Genomic DNA, 24,993 nt, shown 5'->3' with positions numbered 1-24,993 from the left:
CGACCGCAAAAAGTCGAGAGGGAGCGTCCATCAACTCGACAACTGGGGCTAAAAATTACAGCGATGGGCAATTTCGTCATCGTGCTGCCAAGGCCAGCCGGAAACTATACACATAGCCGTAACCGACCTGAAGATCGTTCACGTGTTTCTAATAGAATAGCCATTATACTGCGCGCTCCCGTTAGCATTCGGGACATAGCAAAGAAACAAAGTAACCAGGCTTCTATACTTATTCGGACGTCAACCCTCTGGAACTTCACACTTTTTTGCTAGTGGTAGCTTGTTGTGGGTAAATAATGATAAGACAAATTCGCTTTGTGCGATTTGTCTGAAACATCGGTTTAACTCCGGTGTTGAATGGACGCTACTGAGATTGACATATGTATTATCTATAATAAACAGCGTTTTATTAGTATCAACAACCGACAGAGTTCTCGATGGCATCGACGGAACGATATTAGTGAAGGTAGTCTCTTATCGTCTCATGGCATATCGTAATTGCTGAAAAAACATGACTCATACTTATTTTCACATCGACGATTTGCGCGAATTTGATACTATTATGTAATTATCAAAATAGCATAATGTTTGATAATGTAGCTATTTTATTCAGTCTGATAATACGGGATCTTTTTCGTTGGCAAGATTCATGTTTGAGCTAGGCTACGTGTTCCTTACTGTCCTTTTTGCAGACCGCCTCTCAAACGTATGAAGTAACGGGATTAACTGATAAGTTGTTAAACCAATACGTCTGTACCCTTTTAAGCTGTAGTCCTATACTGCGTTACTTTCAAATTTAGGGCAGATATACGGCACTTAGGATCTATTAGGATAGAGTACTGCCTACTATAGACGCGACAGACGATCACTGCCCATTTGTTTCTTTTAACGGATTGACTATTCCCTCGGAACGTGCATTTAACATATGATTAGTGCATGCTTTCATTAGCACGCAACGGCTTCGTGAACGCTTTGCAACGAAATACAGGGCAGAACGACAAGTATACCGCATCCGGCCATTACGTATGTACGGACACGGCTGCCAGCTAAAGGCATATTTCACAATACACCATAAAAAAGAACTTGATGCATCAGGTATTCCCACACGACTTAAGCGACAAGAAAGCAATCTCTAATACTTCAATTAGTTATATTCGACATTCTCGTGGGTTTATACTGTGCATGTTATTCCACTACCTATACGAGAGCGTAGTTTACTTCGTCTTGTCTGAGGTGTTTTGTCGCTCCTGCTCGCCAATATGAGCCGAGTTTTGCGCCATATATACAGCTTCAGCAAGGACGTGATGGGTCCGACATCTCCTACTAGTACAATGGAACGGAGTAGCATTGTCAATTGTAGAACACAGATGTTTTTTAGTCTGTGTTTAAATGTATGTCTGTGTGTTCCTGAAAGGGTGTATCTTCGAGAATATACGTGCATACGTCTGTGACGACGTGCTTGATTCAAATTGAATTATTAAACGATGCATCAGTTTGCGTATCTGTCGCTACCAGCAGCGTTCCAGCGTTTGTACCACCCACTTAGCCCTCGCTATTAATAGTCCCTATACACAAATACAACGTCTTGATCTTATACAAAATATGTTTGCGTTAGTAACACTTCCTGTATGTTTCAATGGTCCATACCTTCGAAGCATTGACGAAATATGACATCGAGGGTACAAGTTTCGCAGCTAAAGTTAGAGGCTAACCTACAGTTAACATAGAATACCATATGGAACCAAACTTACCGCCTTTTTAGTGTTGTCAGCTTAATATAACTAGGCTGTATCCGATCAGGACGTTTTGTCGGGTGCGGTACTGTGAAGAGGTTGTATCGAAAACTAAGCAGCGGTCAATAGAAAAAAAAGCCCAAAACGACAGACAAGCGGCGTTTTTTTTGGTCTGCGGCCCCAAATTCGACTTACAGTCTTGCTGGCTAGAGAAGGCGTTAGGGTTATTGATGGACGCCGCTGCGTGCTAGCAACACGTCACCAACATGTTGAATCTAAACACCGACACAACTAAGACTTCCGCGCAGACGGCAAACAAGCTATAGCGGCAGCCTTGCTTCAACTTTATTATGACTTCCTTCTTTTTTTTTTTTTTCGATTTTCTAGTAATAGAACAAACTGCCAGTAGCTATTGCAAACATACATTGCACCCATAAACACATATACCACGCTATGCATAAATGAAGACACACATGCACAAACGACTCGGTCAGTCAGGCTGCTTTGTGCAAGGCCACAGACAAGCTATGCCTAGGTGCAATTCCAGCTTTTCATCGTTCACTGTTAGCCAGCTGGGAAAAGCGGCTGGAGGCCCAGATAGGGAGGGGTATGGACACATCACGAGCGGAAAAAGTCTCGCGAGGTCGAGCAAAAGCCTCATAAGAGAAGCGGAAATTGCTTACGTTTCAGTTGCAGGAGACGGCGGGGCGACGAGCCGCACAGGGGTTAACACGATTAGAGTGGTATCCCGCACAGCCGACAAGGGCTCTCAAAACAGGTGCTCAGCAATGAGTTTAGGTTCTTCTTATCGTTCGCATTTTTCTCTCTTTTTCTCCCCTGCAGTTTGTTTCGATCGGCCTCCTTGGCTTAGAATGCCCCTGATACGGGCTCTTTCCCGTTGTCGATTAGATCATAGTCAGTTCCGTTTTTGTTGGGCGGCTCCGTTCTCAGTGAATGGCCAATCTTTGTTTGGTATTACCTGCTTGCCGATATTCTATGCGTTCAGTGGCATTTAGAGTGGACGCATAGGTACCTACGCTATAGACTTCGGGGCGGGGACATGTGTAGCCGACATGGGGTGTACAATAGATGTAACCGGATGAATGTCTGCGTTTTCTGAACAGACTGGATGCTGTCAGTGCTGCTTAGAAACGGAAAGATTAGAATAGGCTTGGCCTTGACCTGGGCGTTATCAACACGAGCTACAAGGTCCCAACGCATAAACTTATTTCACCTAGATATAAATTCATTCAAGGACTGCGACGTATATTTTGTGCTTCTGTGTTGATGCACTAGCGAATTAAACTTTTTTTTGCTCCGATACTTAGCTCACTTTATTATCCGCAGTCATTATTAACATTGACTAGAGCCGTACTATGTTAGAATTTTTTACAGAACATGAAATTTCTTCATTCCTTAATTCCCTGTCGTGTAATCATTTTGATACTCTCGTGAAGTCCGCGATTACTTACCTGGAAATATCGAAATGGATAATCGATTAGTAACATTATTATACCCCACACCTTTATATATTTATTTATCAATAAGCTCCACTGACTACTAAACCGCCATCGTTATTAGCTCTGATCACGCACATTAGAGTTCAGAAAACGAAAACCCCATAATATTCTGCTTGACCTCAGCGCAGACGAAACACGCATGATACTAACAACTGACTAATATTCAATAGAAATTAATACAAGTTACTTTCTGCAGTTCCAGAATGTTATCTTTGTCATGACTGACACTTTCGTTCAGGATGGTAGAACTGACAGGAGCTAATGCATTTTACGAAACTCTCCTATCAACAGTAATTCCTCGAAATTTTTTGGGCAGTTGCGAGTCCAATTTCTCGCATTTCCTCACTGATAGTTCGATGAGGTCTACGGCGATGTACAATAACGACAAATAAGATGAGCGGCACGACTCAAGCGACTCGTAGGTTTCTGTTCGTTCGTTCCGACGATAGCGAGGATCCGGATGCAGGGACAAATGTCGCTGTCGTCTTGACGACTGCGGTTCGTGTAGCCTACGGGCGTGCGGTCAGCCAAAACGAAGTCAGACAAGACGGAGAAAAACATGGAGAACACCACCACGGAAAACATTTCAAGAAAACCCTTGTATCCAGACAAGAAGCAGCGGCCGGTCCAAAGCATCTAAATTCCAAGAAAACCAGTATTGGGCTGAGACACAGCGTCGAGATGGTGTTGGCAGTTGTAATGTAGGTGGCGAAAGGCCTTGAGAAGAGTAGATACGCCTCCTCTTCCATCTGGTCCATTTTATCTCCTTGCCTCTCCCTCCCTTCCTGTTTCCTGATGTTGTATGTGGTCGCCCGCTGCATGGAAGAAGCATATGGTTTGTAGGTGGTAGCGAGATAAGTTCTGAACGACGAGACCAAGGCAGAAAACGACTATAAGAAAACGACACTAAAGAAGAGCCCCTGGCATTCCTGAAGACTAAGGGGAATAGAGGATCAACGAAGAGGCTATGGCGAGGCTGGGAAGAAGGACATGCCGCTGTAGAACATTCGAAATTACAATGAATTATATCCAGAGGCAAAGCAGTCCGATCGACTCACCCACCCACCATTGACCGTCGCCCAACAAAAGAAATCACCAACAACGAACGAGGGTTGTACAACAGCAATCGTCCATTGCTTCTCCTTTCTATTCCCCACCGTTTCTCATTCTAGATCAGTTACGTATATAGCTGTGTCCCACGAGTTATGCGGGTCTGATGGTTGTGTTGACAGCCTGATAGTGTCTGTACGTACTGTCTATCTAAATCGTCTCTACGAACTCGAAGGTGTAGCTTGCATTTCGTCGAGGAAATCTGCTCTATTTTGTACATTGTAATAGCATTTGGCAGCTGTTTCGACATCTTCCTGCTTTCGGTGCGTCGTACCCTCTACCTTTTCGCCACAACGTTGCCTGCTCGTTTCAATGTAACGTGAACAAACGAGTTAATCGATTTCCAACGTCTCCTAACGGACCAAACCACCCGTACGGCTCAGCATTTGACGCTGACATGATGCAGTCAGGCCTGTGATCAATCAGGCCGACATAAAAGTCGTTACAATTAACGTGCCTGTAGGTATTTGGTGGATAAAGTGCAAGTGTAAACATAAACAGCTGTGCCAAAGCACTACAGAATAAATTTGACGAAAACTTAACAATATTTTCTGTGTGATACAGTTTTTTGTTATTGGCACTCGCCGTTAATTGTTGTTTCATTTCATCAAATCAATACACAAACTGTAGTCAAATGTAGTGCTTAGTATGGCCAAGGTTTAGATACGCCCAAATCATTTTTTTTTTCTGTGTATCTGTGTATATATTAATACACAATTTGTAGATTAGCGTTTCTCTAATATATTAAATTATTACTCAATTATTTGAATCGTTCTTATATATTTATTTGTCTATAATATGCATCCATACAGTAAAGCTGATAGTATTGGCCAGTTTACTAAGGCTAAGGAGACAAATATAATCCATATATCTTCTGGACGCTCGAAGACTCTATATATATATTGTTATTATTTTTATATGAGACACACGAAAAGTACCGATAGTGACAACATGCGATCAGATAATAGCTAATGCCAACTTAACGGCACTCATCCAGGTCGATAGGCATTTATTTGAGACGAGCCAGATTACAGGGTACTTTGCGTATTGCAATGCCGGTCGTCCACGCTATCTCGTTACTCGACGGCGTTTGCCGGTTTGCTTATTATGCTTGTAACAATTTTTTGGCAATGATCGCCACCAAAAACATCTCCACAATATTACAGCACGCCATGGGGTCGTGCGAAGCTAAGCTATAATATTGTAATGTCCGTTGTGCGTGAAAACTATGGCGTCCTCACGGACGTCTACATATCGATGGATCAAAGTTTTAATTGCATTTTTTATGGTGACTGGCACAGGCAGAGCGTCTCTCTACTTGATGGTACTATTCTAGCATTGAGACCAGTTGAGTGACTACGCATCGCTTTGTTAACCACGATTCGTGCTAAAATATAATTCAACTGGATGGTACGGCTAACACCGTAGATTGCTCGTCTATTGCCGAATTAGATTAGGGTACGGTAGGGTAGAAAAGCTTTAAACCTTTTCTATCGGAAAAAAATATCGCCTATCTTATTTAGATGTGTAGTAGTATACACGCTGACATGTTAGGACGCCCCGCGCTCACGAAGGAATAGAACTGCCGGACGGAAATCGATGATGGTACTTAAATTACAGTGAATAAGCTCAAGCAGGCTAAGTACCGCTTCTGCTCCCATCGACACCCACTTATATCTGCGGCTAAACAGATTAGGACAACGCTTTCCAGCTGATACGTTATAACAATTGCGTCATGCCACAAACATATAGATGTTTATCAAATTTATCGAGACTGTCTCGCAATAAAGGACGCTGGCTGACCGGATGCGTTGTTCAGATTGAGCTCCCTTATATACGCGTAACCTGTAGTTGCTGGTCTGCCTTAAAGTCTGGAATGACGGCATTAACGCGATCGCACACTAAAGCGCTACTTTAAGGTAGACATTGGCTTTTTCGTGCCTTCACCTTACCTTTGCTGTATCTCTATATATATGTGTTGCCCTGAGATATAGATAAATGTACAGATAGACAGACCAATATGCAGACACGCTGGTCCCCGCTTGAATCAAAAGACGATATCCCGCAAATCTGTCTAGCATTCTGTGTGCGCCTCGTACTATAGTACGATCAGAGATGTGGAAGGAACGAATCTGCCATAGCCGCGTCTGTCGACGGCAGTGCCCAAGAACGGCATGAACACTCAGCCACGAACACAGGTGCTTAAATAAAGTATCAAACGCTACCAATAACGTAACGAACACGCTCCTGGTAGGCCAGCTTCGCCCACCCGCCACCTTAAGCTCTTAGCCTTCACCGGATGGTTCGACACTGCGCCGGAACAACACTAATGAAATAACCAGTACATTGGCAAGTATTGCAAGCTGTTTCAAATGCGGCATCTTAACGGATACAAATCGTGCGCTCGGGTCGAGGCAGCAGCAGCTATCGCATCGATCAACCCGCAGTTACGTGTGCGTTGGCTCTTATACAGACGCGTCTGCAACTGGCTACTGTAAACGCAACTGAGAAGATTTGCAGCAAGCGAGAGCTTTTAGTCGATGGCATAATAGAGGCGTAGGAGGTAAATGCTACGCGGGTTTAATGAGATGAAGATCGAAGACCAACCTAATAGCCAAGGAAGTTGAGGGAATGAGGGAGGGCGCAAACAAATGACAGAGAAGAATAAATACTGAGAAATGATAACCTGACTTATTTACCAAGCGGGTAAAGCTAAAGTCAATTTCGTGAACGCTGGGATTAGATCTTAGGATTAGAGCATCTATCGTTTGTGGAGCCTGAGAGGATGACACGCCTGCTGTATCATCGACGCTCTATAAACGTCTACAGACGATTACTGCGCCGATGGAAAGCGTCAACCACGAGTATACGCTATATGTATAAATTCGTAAGTGAACTTTTAGATGATTATTGTATAAAAATGACGAATATCTATTTCTTTCGGACTAGCCAGTGTATAGCTGTTACTCTATTTACGGGCTTTTCCCTGTTCGTATTACGGAAGTTACGGGAGTCCTGAGCTTAAGCTTGCTTAGTATAGGCCAAACAATTGCGTTCGTCATTTAATTAAAAAAAAAAAAAAAGTTAACGTTTTTATTTAAACATATAAGACACATATGCTGAATTGCAGGTCAAATACTTCCCGGGTCGGCTTATTGTTTTAGTTTTAAATCGTCTCGTACATCATCGTGCAGTTTATTTTGTCAGGTTGCTATGAACGTACATTTAATATAAAAATACATCAAAATTGTATGCAAAAGATTTTTAAATGAGACCTTTAAATGCACAAAATAAATAATTTTTATTGCACATACATATTAGCTAACTTGGAAACAATTATCGGCACGTATATAGTTTTGTGCAATTCCTTTACCAGATAGTATTGCATCCTTATTTGTTTCGACATTTGTGCCTTACGTCTTTGGCAAGCCAGTGAAGATACATTCAGCTGAATGTCAGCAGGTGCTGAAAAGGTTATGGCTTGTTCCCGCCATGCCATCCTTCCCTTTGGTCCTGCCTAGTTTTCACTGACAAGGCCATCTGGTCCATTCGTATGACAATGTGATATGTGAGATACGCTAAGAGAGCTAAGCGGAGTGCGAAACTCGAAATTTATGCCGTCATTGGCCGCAGCATACGCCGAGTAATTGGCACCGAAAACAGAACACGTCACCACAGCCAAAATGAGAGCTAACGGACGAGGTTATAATCTTGTGAATGTTAAAGCTAAAGGAATAAGGCTGAAACCGTTATTCCCTGCAGACTTCTGGCCCTTACCGCATTCCCTGCTATAGGCAGAATTCCGTGAGACTTTTCACTTTTAGGTGCTGTCTGACCTTACTCGCTTTGACCTTGCCTCTTTTGAAACTTTTGACATCTTCCTAGGCTGACTTTTCAAGCTGGCAAGATCGGCACTGCGTAAGTGTGATTGGTAGTAGAGCTGAGCTTACGGACTTTGAATTTTAATTTCCCTTTTCCAATGCTTACATTTACACATGAACGCATAGGAGTAAAGGCAGATGCAAGACCGACACATTGGATAGTTATCTTCCGTTTGTGGGATCCAGATACGTCTCTTTAGCATAAATTCATGAGCACTTCTGTTTGGGTGTTTTCACAACAAGAATGAAATATACACACGCACTGCGTTTATGCAGCCGGCACATCATGATATGTAATGTAAATTGTTGTATACTATGCTGTGTAAACGTGTGAAATAAATAACTTCCTTTATTCAAGCAGGTTGTGCAGCATATGTCGTTGGTGGACCTTGAAGCAATGACTCCAGATTTCTTTCAATCACAAGATGGCCATTCCATCCACGGCGTCGGCCATGTATGCACACGTATTGGATAGACGAAGAGAAGGAGGCGGAGGAAGAGGGGGAAGAAGGCGAACTGGATTGCTCTTAAGATGAGTGCTATCTTCACGATCTAAGATCGAAAACTCTCGAATACTTAATATTATGAAGTGACCTCCTTTTTCAATGAACGAAGTTCCATACGTACGAAAAACGTACGGAACGTGCACAAGTAGGTCACATTTATCGTTTTACCTTTCTTGGTCTCGAGCCACCAGCTGTTTGGAGATCCCATTTATTAGAATGTTTCTTTATATTATAGTTGGTGAGTTTAGAAATAGCAGAACCTTAGCATATCATCGCTAGATTTCTCATGTCGACATGATACGTGAAAAAGCTAGTTTATTGCTATAATTATTCAGAAGCCGGGTCTTCTATTACTAAGCTCCCGTCCTCTTGCGCCGATACTTTGCACTAGCTAGATAAACAAACATTTGAAATATTTCAAAATATCTAGTTACTTCCTTGATCAGCTTAATATATTAATTGCTTGGCTTCAAACTAATTCATTATTGCTTACTCGAGAAGCTGTGGCTTCTACAGTTCGACAGATGTGTATATGGAAACATGCCGGCTATGCCAGGGAGTGTATCTGAACAATGTACACTGCAACACACGAGACTGACAATACGACAAGCTGCAGATAAGCTCCATAATATTATATCGTATTGTTTGAAGGAGAATAGCACAGTGTACATATACCTCGCTAGTATGTGTCAATAGCGTTTCAGGTTTCCCATACGAATTTAGCTTAAACTGTGTGCGTAAGCAATGTACTCCAGAGGGTGCATTGTTGGCCTTGAAAGATCACTGAGACGGCTCTCGGGATAGGGTATGTGCTCGAACCCATTAACACTTCTTGGGTCTCCATTCACCTCAGGTGCCCCTCTCCGATGGCTTCATTATGACGTTGCACGTTGGTAGTAGACGCACAACGTTGTGCAAGCTTTATTCGTTGTTTCATAACAAAGTTAAAGAAAAGGTAGACAAACCTTTCCCGAATGTCGACAACGAAGAAACATTTTATAAAAACGGCATATTTTGGTATATACAACCCCATTCAAGTAGAAGACAGACCAAGCAATCTGTTCAAGTATGCCACGATCCTAGTTTGCCCCGATGAGCGTGGAACGACTAGATTCACGTGAGTACCGGTTCGCTTATCGACTTTGCTGTGTCGTTCCAAACCATTAAAAAGACAAGCACAAAGATATCTAAATGGTTTGCCGTTTGAGTTGACATGGGTACCAACGTACGGAATGGCTAAAGCTGGGTCCACCTAGACGCTTCAAACTTTTTCTTAGAGTAATGGACCACTACCGACTAAGCGCCGTTGAACATCAGCCGCTGTCTAGTCGCAGTGTAGTTTTCAAAATTGTGTAACTTCTCTGTTTTCGCCCTTAGTTTCTTTTACTTACCTTTTTTAGAATTAATCAGGCAAGAAAAGCAAGGGTTTGTGATCACTAAAAGAAAAACACCATAAACCCAGAGAATAGTTAACGGATCGTTCGTTTGAACATGGCTATAACTAACTAGAGCAATTGTTAGTACGACGGGCTTAACGTTCATAGCAATTGCCGAAACAACAATGAGTCATAATCAGCCTGAACAACCCAACATGAGGTGTTTTTTTTTTTATTTATTATTTAATTTCAGAGGCGGCATCAACAATAGCAACTCTTGAAAACATGGGCGTCATGACAAAGATGAGAGCTTTAATTACGAACGTGAATAGTTTGCCTTTACAGAACTTCTGTGCTTTTAGACGTTTAGCGGATATTCAGAAAGTACTTAGCAGTAATAACTAATAGCTGCGGTAGCTCTCTATGTAAGTGATAGGGACAACGTTAGCTGCTGTTACGTTTAGGGAAACGGCAGTTAACTTTGCTCAAATTGCCGTGAGATGGGCGGAACAGAGCGGTCTAAGAGTGGCATGACTAGATAATCTAAGCCTACGCTATGACCTATCAGTATACTGGAGCACGATTAGAGTGGCACAGCCAACATGGCAGCCTGTAGCACAAGCTGTAGCTATCGCCGACGCTGCTACTGCTACCGCCAAACCATTTCGGTTCTTCACTGGGGTATAGGTTCAGTGAAATATTTGCAGTGCGGCCACCGGTCGAGCAGCCTGCCCGTGTGGCACCCGATATCTAACGACATAAATATGATACGTTGACAAAAGCATACACACACAGACGTGACGCCTCTAGTGGCAAGTAAAGGACAAGTCTTGCCGGTACGACATATCACGTACAAGCACGCTTATCGATGCATTAAGGCCGTACGATTAAGCATGTCTGACAAATGCCTTTGGAGCCGCGGGATTATGAAATGTAAAATAATTAAGATTGTTCTTGCAGTTATTGTTGTTGTCTGAATAGACGTTGCGTCTCCAGATGACAAACTAAAAACGACTAAACATCAGACAACAGAACGATTTCGCTGTGTATGTAGACTAGATGAAAGTTTCCGTTATTGAATACGCTGTGTTTTGATGTCCTTTAACGAGTCCTTGATAGTCCTTCAATATACAGTCCTAAGAGATTCTGGGAAATATTGCCGAAGCATTTTCATACATACTCTGCTACAACAAGAAACAACTGTAGTACCGCGATGTCCGCTAAAATAGAACATATTCAATCGTGTGTTCTTTTCAAACACAAAGTACGTTCCTGTTATCTCTCATTCTCCATCCACATAGGAGCGCTCACCAATATCGAAACAAATACAGTGACAATGGTTGTAACGTGACAATAAATCAGCTTTCAGTAACATCAATATCACAAACTGGGATAACTAATGATTTCCTTAATTTTTAAGTTCCATATACCTATCTATCTATGTGTATGTGCCGTTTCTGTCGGTCATGCTAGCTTATATGTGATAGCTTCCAAAACCATTTTTTTGCTGATACCCATAATAATAATAGTAATATAAATAGCAACTGAGGTATGCAGCAAGCTGCTCCATAAGACCGATGGCTTTTTAGAAGCATTGTTCACTGCCAGACTCTAATAGTCGCATATAGAAGGATTAAGCGGGCCGTTACACTGACTCTATATCATGTGTCTGTTGGTTTGCTGTCTTCTGGCGACGGGAGGCCAGTACATCAACAAACCTCCTTTGCCCCACCGCTCCTCGTCCTATCTCCAGGTGACGCTCAAGGCTCAATACTAAAGTTCATTCGTAAAGCGTTTACTTTTGTTTATGTACCATTCTACACATGCCTGGTCCCTTCGGACCCCGTTCGGACCTTCCCTCGTTGGAACATACACAGTCGCATATTGGCAAGCGGAGATTCAAGGCGGCCGGCCAAGGCGGCCACCCCTGAATCATCGTTACCGCGTTTACCAACAACTGCTTGCAACGGATATCAGGCCGCTGCGCCACGAGTGCTGGGCCGACCTACGCCGACCTTGATCGGACGATCGGACACTGAACCTACCTAGCCACCTATCGAATTGAGGGACGACAATAAACGAGCTCGGTTAATTATCTCTAATAGCACCGAAGCATCACCGACACTCGTGAGATGGCAGCACGTAGTACTGAGGTCCAGGCAGCTGCGTGGGGGTACGCTAGGCTGTCTCTGCCTAGAGTCGGTTGTGACTGCTGTGGCGGTTGCTGTATGGCTGTAGAAGGGGTCGTTTGTGACGGGGTCGACCCATCAACCACCACTCTTTCGCTCCAGCAGGATAGAAGTCACGACTTTGGGTCAACGGGGCAATGTTCTCGGTGGTAGGTAGTAGGTGAGATTAAGGCGGCAGAATGCACGGGGCAGCTAGCGTTAAAGGCATTTCCTGCTGCACTCAAGTAACAGCAGCAAGCGGGCCACGCGGACTACTGCGCAGAAGAGATTCGGCCTCGAACGAACCGTGCTACGTTAGACCATCTATCAGCGTTGCGAATACAAACTAATGCCAGCTGGTCACCGAGGGCCACGTAAATTGTAATGCATGACTGAAATGAATATCTTCGTGGATCCAAATATGTGCGAAGGACAAAGCCTGTCTTTATAGGTTATCACCAACGCGCGTACTATATAGTAAACAGTTGCAGAACCCGCCGCATTCATCGCAAGCCGCGAGCGTTGCTTCTGTATGCCTGAGAGATTTCAGCTAGCTGCTGTATTGTTGGTAGATTTGACCTCCAACTATTCAAGTAATTCGGATTAAGATATATCCGAAGAATTAAACTGTGTTATAACAGCAAATGTATTTTCTAATAAGGCTTTTAGAAGAGTCAGACGAACATGCAGCAGAACAGGAGTTTGTCTGCCAAAACGTTCTTAACTTGCTCAGAGAGAGTCTTATAGTACTATAAGACCCGTAATCGGTATGTTACAGAACGGTTTATATATTGACGCAAAGAAGATACCATTTAGATCACGTTTTTCAATTTAATCCTTCAAATGAGGACGAGCAATAACTTGCGCTGGACCAATATGTGCTTCTTACAAATAAAACAATTGGAACTTTACATCCAATTTTATGAATATCGGCCGCGGCTAGAATAGAACTATTCGATACAAGCAGCGAATGCCTTCTATATCAGATACACCTCGTTGCAATCGTCGGTTCACGGGCCGTGATATGATAGGCTGGTATACCTCCGAGAAAGTAGGTTCCCTTCTATAAACAATTAAGTATAAGAATCGAAAAATATCTTAGTTGCTTGCCAGACAAGATGTTTCCTAGTAGCAATATTGATTGTAGATAGAACATGTGCATTACTTGCTACGGCTTTGTCAACCTTTGACGCGGCTATCATTGAATCAACTCTATGTAATTGAAACTAATTTAGTAAAAAATGCCAAGGCATTGCGGGTCTGCATAACTCTGGCTTTACCTTCAAAAGGGTTTGTACCATTTAGTTTTTCCCTTAAGCTATGGAAGGGGGTTATCGAATATAGTTATGCAATAAACACAATCGCGAAAGCCTCTGCTGTCATTGGCAGAGCTGACATCCTCTCTAGTGAGCAGAAATAGACTCTTACCAATAGGATCTCTGCCAACTGCCTACAAGTTCGCTAACATGAATAGCAAGGATTAGGATCTTAGACCCTGTCATCTGCCAGAAGCCGCACGTACCATTTGAAAGGTAGTAACAATATTTTTATCACCCCATGTTAACACCCGTATCTGTATCATTCATTTGCGTTCTGCCACTCAGAAATACGCATCTAATACATTTTTGACTGTGTCTGGTATTACGGCACTGTCGTGCGCGAATATCTATTATATATTTATTTTTTTATATAATGATATTGTTTAATAATTAATAGCAAAGTAGGTCTCGTAACGAACGGCACCACATGTCTGCACTATTCGCCCGCTTTCGCTTATGAACCTAAAGTTAATCAACGTGTCCTGGATTCAAATTGCAGTGAAAGTCCACACCTAACAACATAACCACTTCTGAATCAAGCAAACCTAAACTGAGTCAGAGCCTACATAGGCTGAAGCCGAGTTTTGAACCCAAACCCATGCTGGTTGTTCTACGCCACACCGAATCCTACTACCTTATGGCTAGTTGTTCCATCGCACTACTTTCATTACAGCCTATCAGTGAACCCGCTGCGTTGTTCGGCTTACTTCATTAGTTTTCTTACCTACTTCAGTATTTTACCTCAACAGTTCGGCTATTTAGATTTCGATGCTTTCTTTTGATCGTCCAGCCACGTTGGGTGCAATCTTCCGACACCACACGTTACCCATTTTGTGGAGGATGCCGCACGCCCTGGTGTACATTCTTCTGTGCTCTCATGCTAATTCAGCTTTATGCTGTCGTCAACTTATTGCTCTTTACGATTATTCCACTATATCAAAATAAATTCCGTTTGGATTGATGAGGTCACATATGTATACGAGGCCGCTTGACTGGATGAACGAGCAAGCAACGTGACAAGTCTTATATCTTATGGAAATTTTACTTTTTACTGCGGAAATTATCATGATCAATTTCAAGTCAAAAAAAGGGCAATGAAAAATTGCGTTGAAAACGCAATTTTTTGTTTGCAAATTCTCGGCCTTTGTTGCAGAAAGCGACAAAAAACTTTGACCTGCGTCGACACTACAGCTTTTTGTATCCTTCAGCATGACATCAGTTTTTCCTAGATAAGCCACCTTTCGTATAGTAATCTTATACTGAGGCAAATCTACGCATAAAGATCGTTAAGGCGGCTTTTAACACGTCGGCTGTTACGTACGTATATATATACGTAATCTAACCCTCTAGGATAGATCTTTAAAAAGGGGACAAGACACAATGTCAAAGCGCCAGTCACCCAAGTACTCGTCCCAGATTTTTCCAGTTTAGATTTTTAACTAAACAAGTTATAAATTAAAAATTCTCTGATCTCCTTTACGAGGATTATGTAGATATGTAGATGTAGGATATCCTTGTAAACCTGTAGTTTTTTGCTATCCAAACTATTCGATACCAACCGCCAATCGATATACCGTAATCGGCTCAGATAAATGTAGCATGATCGCAGACACATCTTTATTCACGTCATCGTACCTTGTTTCCATTTGGCACAGCGTTACGAAATGGTACAAAAATACATTCGCAACTCTAGTTAACTAAGCCTTTGGGCTTCTGTGCGTCCTGAAGTGGTCTCTCCCAGCAGTTTCTATATCATTTTCACTTGATATCGTTAGCTGGTCAAATGCTCTTGGAGCTTTTGCTTGCCAGTTGCCCACGAAGCTCATTAGCGGACTGACTTGCTGGCGAACATTCTACTTATTATTCGTTTGTCTACCGGGGCTCCCTAACGGTTCCCTCAGAAAGGCCTTAACCTGAGCAGTACCAAAACAGGTATTATGGTAGATACATTTAGAACAGTTGTGAATGGTTGTGTTGACGTGAAAATGAGTCAGCAAGTGGATAAGAACAAAGCGTTGTAAGGCGCTCGAACCGTAAGTAGCAGGGTATTAGTGTACCTAGCCTTTGCGCTACTGTTTTCCGGTGATGACCTATTCGGAACGATTAAAGAATCCGCCCGGTTTGCTGGCGCCGTCCTTGACATATCAGCTCGCCGGTATTGTATCAAGTGGTTCGAGCCTTTATGGCCCATCACGAAGTCCTGCGTGACTTTTGCCTGTTTTGCGATACAGGCTCATCTACAAACCCCTAATACATCTTTAACTTCCGTCTTCTATTAACATACACTATTGAGTGCACAACGCAATGACTTTTATCCACTTGGAGTAGTTACGGCGATAACTGCATTTGGTCCGTCCTTCATAACGTTAGCGGCGGCAAAGGCGGACAGCTTGATATTAAAACGTGCTCAGTGCGAGGTTTGAAGAAACAACAAAAGCCTGCAACGGCCTTTGTTGCATCATGAAAAAACAGAAACAAAAATGGCAATTTTGTAGTGCCGTTCAAATGGAGCAGAAGGACCGGATACAATTGACCAGACACGATTTTTGCTTAGAATTACTTATACACCCACTTACTTATCAGCTTAGCTTTTCCTATTGGGCAAACGTTAAATATCTTTAGACTGAACAACCAGTAATGTGTCTGATCTGCTAGCTTTTTTGATAGTTCTCTGGCTTCTTGTAATTCCTGTATTCTTCTTTTGTAATGTGTTAATCAGAACGCGTGTACATATATATAAATGCTAACCTTTCCGCATTATGTTTGCCTCTCACTGGCGACTGTCTCCTTGCTTAAGAGTAAAACGCACCTGTCGATGATCACATTTTGATAGGAACAGACAGTCACGCACCTGTGGTGCTATTACATCGCTGTGCTGCCACTGCAGACGACGGGCCACATACCAACGTATTTCGCGTACTTCAGCCGGAACACTTTGCCTACATTTGCGGTGCACAGCGTCGCGGCGTCAAACACTGCCGCTGACAGTTGCCAACCGTCGATACGACCGGTCATTCTACGCGGCCGACGCCGCAGGACTGCAAATGCTGCAACTATGCCAGCTCTCTTTATTTCACCCGTGCGAACTGTCTTCCAATTCGTTTTAGTGCTTCTATATAGCTGTTTTGGGCCGCCCTAAGAATAGCATCGGCCCATCGTGTCTTATGGTCGGTAGCTGATAGGATAGTCCGATCGTCAGACAGGACTCGTTATATATTTAGTTCACCGGCAATGGTTCTCCGCCATCGGCTTTCACTATTGCGGCCGTAGCCGTTAACGTTGTTGATGCACTATGTAGGTCTTGATGGCCTCCATAGGTTGAGGAAGACCAGAACAGGCCTCATCTTCGTGTCTGGAGATTACTGGTCGGTTCTGCATCGGCTTTGCTTGCTCGTTTGCGCTATGCGTACACATCTCAAGTGTTCACGCACCGCTTCATATCACCATAGCGACGCACAGGGCCAGCTCAGTCCATCTTGTCGTTGTCCGTTTGTGAGCGACTATAGCTCGGCCGACAGCTACAGCAGCTGCAACATCCGTAAGAACGTGCGTTACAGTCTGATTCACCGCCCCCATCAGATGTGTACCATCGTGTGCAAGCAACTAACTATACTTCGTAGACCTTTTATTTACCTAGTCGTCTTATTCTGCTAATCTATATCAGGCATAGAGGTATAACACTACATAGCACGTCGGATGGCTCTGCAGCTGCAATGAATCGGAAGCCCCGAGGCGCGAATATCAAATCAGCATATGGCAATGGTGTCACGGCTGCCTGGGCAATTTGCGGCTTTTCGCAACTTAAGATCAGCCTTCTCCATTGTCAAGCGATTAATCCTCGAAAAGCAGCATTTTTGAGCTGGATAGCAGCTCAGATACGTCGATGTTGTCACTTGTACATATTCGTACCCAGTGCTTACGGCTTTTTCACCACTGTTTTAGTTGTCATTTACCTAATTCAGTCGGAGCCCGCTACAACGCTGCTTATTACAAACGCTTAGTAACGTTTCCCGTCTTTGTACTAGTTACGTAATCGAAAAAAAAAAAAAAAAAAAAAAAAAAAATTACGTAACCAATGAGGAAAGTACATGTATGTACTTTGTGTGCCTGTCTGCTATCGGCCGCATTTTTGCCCCTTCGACCATGATCATGACGATGTCCTCCGTCGTTGCTACTAACAGTTATGTCGTTCGATTGCGCGAGACGCTAACTTTGATGATGAAACACTGACAGCTAGTACATTACAGTATTCCCACGCGTAATGTAAGAAAATACCGAGCATTTAATGTTCATGTTGTACAGCCTTCCTTAATGCAACATATGACAGCCTATTAATGAACCAATTTCTGTTAAATAGTGAAGAGTGACTCAATCTAGGTACTTTTCTATTCATTTTATATACAATGTGAGGTTGCTTTATGTAGATTTTGTATGACATGGCATCGACCTGATTATTACTCGCATCAAATCCTGTCTATGGCCGCTGGGTACGGAGTGTTACGATATCGCTGCGACATAGGCTTAAACGTGAATACATTCGGAAAAGATGTTGCCACTAATAGGGGCGGAACAACGACTGGCTATTCGAGTCATAGCTCTTGTCTTAACCCGGACCTGCGATCTTTAGGCACCGTTCGTGTAAATACATGTTAGTGCAGCTATTAAACTAAGCCCCGCTTTACCTTTGTGGACCTGCCATGACCTGATATTGCTAGCCTAGCTGAAAGTTATATGGATAGCATTTGCTTGGTGGTTTGCCTAATGTAAATTTTTGCGGTACTAATCTGCATTAGATGATCTATCGTTAACACACTATTTAACAATAAATCTTCGCATTAACTAAATTTGTCCAATGTCAGCTATTGTTGTTATCGTAAGTAACATTGCTCAGAATAAACGAAAATTAAAGAATATTTTATACACAGAATAGTAGCATATCAGATCTCATATACATAGATTTCAGCATAAAAAAGGCTAAAGTCTATCAAGATGGATTGTGAGCCTCATTTCGAAAACAAGTGTAATCCAATTAGTTCTAGAACAACTCTCCTCTTCTTTCGCGTCCAAAAACCTACATGGTATTGACTTGGTATTGAGCTAAAGCAGAGGTGACTTTGACGGTACGAGAAATATAGTACTTCCACCAGGAGGCAAATTCCAAACTCGACATAGGTACACCTATCGTTTAAGATTGCGGCTTCTTGCGCACGAACGCATTCGATGTAAGATGAAGCGCGTAAAAACAGATCAGACAAACAAGTGCTCTCAGGACGTCTCATGGTGGGTGTGTGCTCTGACAGGCCATAGCAAACATAAACTTCACAGGGAAGCGCCTTAGCCGCCGCCAGCCTCTACTCGATTTCATGTTGCCTCTCGATTCGTTTGTGACAGACACCAATGGGGCGGACAAGAAGCAATATAGCACGAAATGGTACAGCCGTATAAAAGGAAACCATTGTATGAGGTGCGCCCCTCACAAACTTCGCGCGAAACTGCTAGGTGGCGGGCAATACCATATGTTACAAAATAGTAAACGCCAATGCATCGTTAACGCGAGAAAATGCAAATCGTAGTAAGACGAGAACGCATTAGAAAACGATGTCCTTTAAGCTAGTGTTGCTACCATGCGACGAGCACATGCACCATTCGAATATGTAAGGCAGGACAACACAGATAGGACGAATTTTTCCTGTCCTATTACGATCCATTCTTCCGGGCGCAATCCCGAAGCAGCCGTATCTTGAGTGAGAGCCAATGCCGATGTCTGGCCGTGTTAATATTTGGACCCCGACGTTGCTGATGTGGAAAATGTTAACAACTATGATAGCAACAGCAGTATCAACACCAGCAAAAGGGACCGTGATGGCATTTAGCAGTAATGACGAGGGTGCTGGCTATAAGCCACAAAAACAACCTAGAATCTGCACCCCCAAAAAAGATGTGATAGGTTAAACAATCTGATTGTTGCCGTACGATACTTAGTTACAAATAGTCAAACCATGCTACGATAAAACGAATCGCGTGGGGGTACCATCATTAGACGACAGGATAACAGTCGTCGCTAACCACAAATACATGTTCCCAGTACGAGTTAAATACACCGAGATAGCCTTATACATGTATAATTAGAAATTCTGCGTATTCTGATTCATCGAGCTATATATATATATATATATATATCAGACAGCCTAACCTCGATAATGAGAATAACAAGATATAATACTTGTACAACTTGTTGTCTGTGGCAGCAATTTAGATTGCGAGGGGGGTGACGACGCGACGTCGGGGTTCGCTTGTTGCTGCGGTGGCAGTTAAAAGCCCGTCACTTCTGTGGAAATATTGAACTCGTTGTAGCCTCTAGAAAAATGTAGCAAAGCGATAAGAGGTGGCATGATTGGCATGGAGAGCTGAGGATGAAATGTCGCCAACTTCAATCGAGCGAACGGAGAGCAGCTCTTCACTTATGCGTTTGTAAGGTAGTCGTGATGGATAACTGACAGTCGCTGCTATTGACGTCCTGCAGTGTTACATAACATTACAGATTTACCAGGATTTTCTTGCTAATCAGGCAGACAGACAGATGGCCACGAAGAGATCTATCGACCCCTGATGATATTCACATAGATATATGTGGCTATAGGGACGATTGTCATGGTGCAGAAGTTGTTCTTGACAACGATAACGATGTTGTGCGCCATTGTTGCTTGAGGTACCAAAGGCAATTCGATGCTGACAATGTCAATCAACAGATACGAGCAGCCTCAGTACCAAATGAAGCAGAATGAAAGAAGATGCGTCGAAAAAAAGGTACGACGGTGAACTACAAGGAGCAGAAATCTTAAATCAAAACCATCCCACATTTATACATATAAATGACAGCGCGACTATATTGGAAGTTTTCGTTGTTTTATTTCTAAGAATGTGCTTAAACAAAGATAGACAATTTTTTGCTAATGTGTCGTTCCTGGCGGTCATAATTATTTAGTAAAACCATTATTTACGACGGTCATTTCCATGAACGATTCGGGATCAACGATCTAATTGTTGTTTCTTACCCAACCAGCAAATAACTTTTTAATAGTAACTATGCGTCGAGCACCACTAATAAATTTGAACTCGTTGAAGCATTATTAAACTAAGCTACATACAAAAAAATCCAACGGAATAAAACTTTGAGCTGATAGCAGGTCGAAAGTCCTAATAATTCAGGGACACAAAAACGGCTGAAAAGTTCTGTCAGACAGACTCGTAAAAAGACCAATTATTAGAGCTTATATGTATAACCCAATGCACAATTAATACTTTCTTTAATTTTTGAGCGAAAAATGTTTTAAAACCATCTTAACCAATTTCCAAGCCCTTGCGGTTTTTCTCATAGAAATCTATATTGGATTTTTTTTATAAGCTGCATGAAAACTGACTATAATGAAGACTGCCTATTTCGGGCAAAAATACCCCCCCCCCCCCCCAAAAAAAAAATCCAACGGTTGGCCAAATTCCTAAGACGACCAACTGTTTTCACTATAATAAGTTTGTTGTCTTGTTCTAACAACAACTGGCTTTCGTCCTACATCAGGGGTTGCGTATAAATACATGCCTGTTACGACAAACAGTTGAAGCGACTGTTTATTTTTTCAATTCGAACGCACCACCCTGTATGTGTATATACATACATATATATTTTTATATCTATATAACCATGAAATGACCAGTGGCGAGAAAAATCTAATCTTGTTGAAATGTACTGCGATGACAGGTAAATTTCTCTCTGGTTCATAGCTCTCGTACAACTATGAACAAGAGAGAAAAAAATTGAAAAAACAGGATATGCCCCGTATGGAACGGTCTTGTGTAGAAGAGGTATGATAGATGACAAATATTGAAGCCGGTTCGAGCTATTTCTGCAACCGGATATTACATGCAGAACACAGGAACAACAGCGAGCCCCAGCCGGTTGTCCCTCTTCACTGGCCGTTCAATTGCTTCCACGTACTAGGCAGCAATATTAGCAAAAGCAGAAGTTTGGCTCTGTGAGATCATGGCTAAACTGGTGTTAGGATAGTTGCAGTCTAATCTCATCGAGCCCAATAGGAAGAAATACTCATTACTCACGGTAGGGTCACCACAGAGCTTTGCTGGACGTATTAAAGTCACATGCGGGCCACAAAGTAATGATGGCGATGTTGCAGGGCAACCAGAGTGTGACAGAGGGAGCCGAGTCAACGAGTTGGACGGCCTTCGCCTGCATGGCCGAGAGCGATACAGTTACAAAGATGTGGCGATAGTGGAGAGTTCAGCCACTTAAGGACTTATGACTTTCCGGTTGCGGATATAGCCAGGCAGAACAACGTCAGTCGAGACGATAACCGTGATGTCGAAAACGCCGACTGCGGATGAGGCTGGCCCGAAAAGGAGGCTGTAGTCAGCTGCCGGCCGAAAACAAACGCCACGCACGAGACACACAACGCGTAGCAACCGTATGAGCACAAAGACACGCAAAAAGAGAAAGAGAAAAGCAGACAGAGGCTGGCAGAACTGCGAGAAACGAGCCCCCTGTCTGCGAGTCTCTATGCGAACTCGTACGTCGAGTTTAGACCCTCACCACCCTTCAACAGGTTGATCTCTTCTAAGCAAAACTAGTGCCTGCAGTTCTGCTGCTGCACCAGCGCTCCGTTGCTGCTTCAGTTTATATAGATTCTTTCACTCTTTCCGACTACAAATGTACCAGGACACATCATCAGGGACCGTTCAGGCAAATAGGCGCGAAAGGATTGCTCCATTTTTAAAGAGAAGACTTCTTCCTCACCTATTAACTATTTCAGTTGAAGTCAACTTCAGCAACTGAATCTCCCTAACAGAAGCAGAAGCATCATTAAAATATTATGACAAGATAGCTGCATTGAAGAACGCCAGTGGGAGATTCGCACAGAGCGTATACCCGAGCCGTGCGAACACAAATATACTAACTGTTTTCCTAATATGATTAAAAGCGACGAAGATGGCTGACTCGATCGGGACGTTAGTGAGATAGAGAAGGCCAAATGTTATAAAGGGACTCAACCATGTTGTTTCATATAGTCTATAACGACATATAATTTTTGAAATGTTATGGTAGATCACAAAGCAGTGTGCGCAATGATGTAAATGTACGCATTTATTATATTTTCGTTGTTAACGAAACGAAGCGACGACCCACTCATGTTCGTATAATGAATCAGCACTAAGACTGACGAGAACGATGCTCAATCAACCTAGATTGAAGTGTACCATTCGTGACTCACAATGTTCTATATCGATTTTCCTTCAATAAACCCTTACCTATTCATTGCCCATTTACGTTCGATTTTGAATTTTGCGAATCACTAGTCCTCTACTTCGTTGGCTGTCGTAGATGACCAACGTCGTTTTTCGCTGCGTCGACTTTGACGGGCATGCGGGCTATGCAGTGTTAGGTGCGTGAGTGGGCCTGTGAAGAAAATGATAGTCGGGCAGGATTGCCATTTCTATCGCCAGCTGAAAAGCGTTTATTCCTTTCTAGCAGCTCGGTCTTCCTTGCTTATGTTTCGGCTTAGAAGGTTGTAGGGGGCTCCGGGGAAAGGCGATTGAGCTGTAGACTTGCGCCGGCCAGCTATTCTATCCTGTGTTATTCCGTCTTTTTAAGTGCGTGGACATCGGCGGCAGCCAGAATCGACCGACTGGGTGGAAGGAATTGAGTGATTTCTGACCGGTATTGGCGGATCAAATCGGCTGCTGCTAGCGGCGAAAAAAGCAAAAGAAAAAGAGTGCTTTGTCGAGTGGTGAAGAAGGATTTGGCACCAATGATGTTGCAATTGGCAGTATTCGTAGTGATGGTAAAACACACCGCAGCGCTGACCCGATGGCTCATTGCCACCATGGAGATAGCCAGAGCAGGGTCAGGACGAATCTAGGGCAAATGGGAGACGCACACTTCGCTGTAGGCCTCTACTCCCGAAAAGAGAAACGGTGCATATGTACTATACGACGCATGTAGGCTATTGGGCGACTGTCCAAGTCTACCCCTCTGTCGTGTAAGCCAAAAAGGAAAAGCGGATCTGTGACGCTCATCTTTCCATAGAGTCGTTTCTTTTTCGCCCTGCGTCCTTACCCGCTTGCTTGTCTTACTTCGTCAACGTTTCTAAAGCAGAAAAAAGATATGCTTCCTATAGCCAAGGTTATTGTTACAGCGGTCGCTTAGACAGAAACAACAAGCCAAACCAGCGAAAATGCGGCCTGCGACATTCTGATAAGCTTAGTACGCCAGCCTTATAGTTAAGTCGCCCTCAAAGGTTCTTTTTGTCTCATTCCCTTTTGCCCAGTTTACTCCTTGTTGCCCCGCCGTTTTCGATCCGTTTCCACGTTTCTTATCTGTACTGTACCAGCGCCCCCGTCGGTCGCGCCCTCGTCGTCGTCGGTACCATCGACAATGGCAACGACAGCGGAACCTTCTCCAGCGTATCCCTTTGCTATGACAGCAAATTCTACCTGTAGCCCATTTGTCGCACGTGTGGCCTTCCATATGAACGTTCGCAGTTTACAATTTCTTAACGAAGATTCCTCCTGAAAGAGGAGAAAGTAAAAGGAAAAGAAGCCGCCCGGTATAATGTGCGGTGTGAGAAAAATCGAGTTAAAGAAAAGAGGAAAAACAGGAGGGGCAAACAGTGCGGGAAAGACGAAGGCCGTTTCTTTTTCTGTACAAATGTAGTAGTGCCATTTGAATAAGCCGCATTTGCCAACTGATGCGGTTATCTCAAGGATGGAAAGTTTGTTGGCTCGTTTCATTTGCCGGTTCGAAGTTATGGACAAAAAGCGTAGCAGGCTAAGGGACTCAGCCGGAAAAACTTGGCTGATTATGATCGCGGTGGTGTTGTTGGTTACGGTGGTAAGCGGACGACGAAGGAAGACAGGCAAAGCAAAACGAGCGCAGTGGGCGGTCGGTAGGCTGTAGATGATAGGTGCTACTTTAGGCAGTGAGGAGGAATCGTACCTTTGTATCAGCTAAAGCGGCAGTTAAAAATGTGGCACCAACAGAAACACTCGGTGCATTCTGGCAGGCAGGGACTGCGGCCGGAGTTGGCAGTGACTGTGGTACTTTCCTGTTACTCATTTCGTTTGGCCGCAATTCGTTGCCGGTCCACGGTAAAACAGCGTTGTTTAACTCGAATCTTCTGCGAAGAAAAAAAGAGGATAAACAAACCGGCTACGCATCGCGTATAACCTCTTACAATACGGCGAAGTAGCGAGGTAACCCTGCAACAACCTAACAGTCGGCATTACATTAGGCTCATTTTTCCCGGCAGCAGCTGTTGGTTGTACGGCCTGATTACTGCTAACGACTATACAAAAGCCGTGACTGATGGGA

At 43.3% G+C, this 24,993-nt stretch overlaps 1 protein-coding gene across 1 annotated transcript in view; it reads right to left on the bottom strand.

The window, feature by feature from the left end:
• Positions 1–1,728: 1,728 nt before the first annotated feature.
• The window catches only part of Shal (Potassium voltage-gated channel protein Shal), a 41,152-nt gene continuing 17,887 nt past the window's right edge, over positions 1,729–24,993 (bottom strand). The window contains exon 2 of the mRNA XM_022852061.2: positions 1,729–3,205. Within this exon, the coding sequence (XP_022707796.1) occupies positions 3,202–3,205 (4 nt within the window). The 3' untranslated portion in view covers positions 1,729–3,201. The remainder of the gene's footprint in view (positions 3,206–24,993) is intronic.

Source organism: Varroa jacobsoni, unplaced genomic scaffold (assembly GCF_002532875.2).
Source record: "Varroa jacobsoni isolate VJ856 unplaced genomic scaffold, vjacob_1.0 contig00544, whole genome shotgun sequence".
Taxonomy (NCBI): domain Eukaryota; kingdom Metazoa; phylum Arthropoda; class Arachnida; order Mesostigmata; family Varroidae; genus Varroa; species Varroa jacobsoni.
The sequence above is the reverse complement of the archived record's forward strand: the minus strand, read 5'-3'. Positions and strand labels throughout refer to the sequence as shown.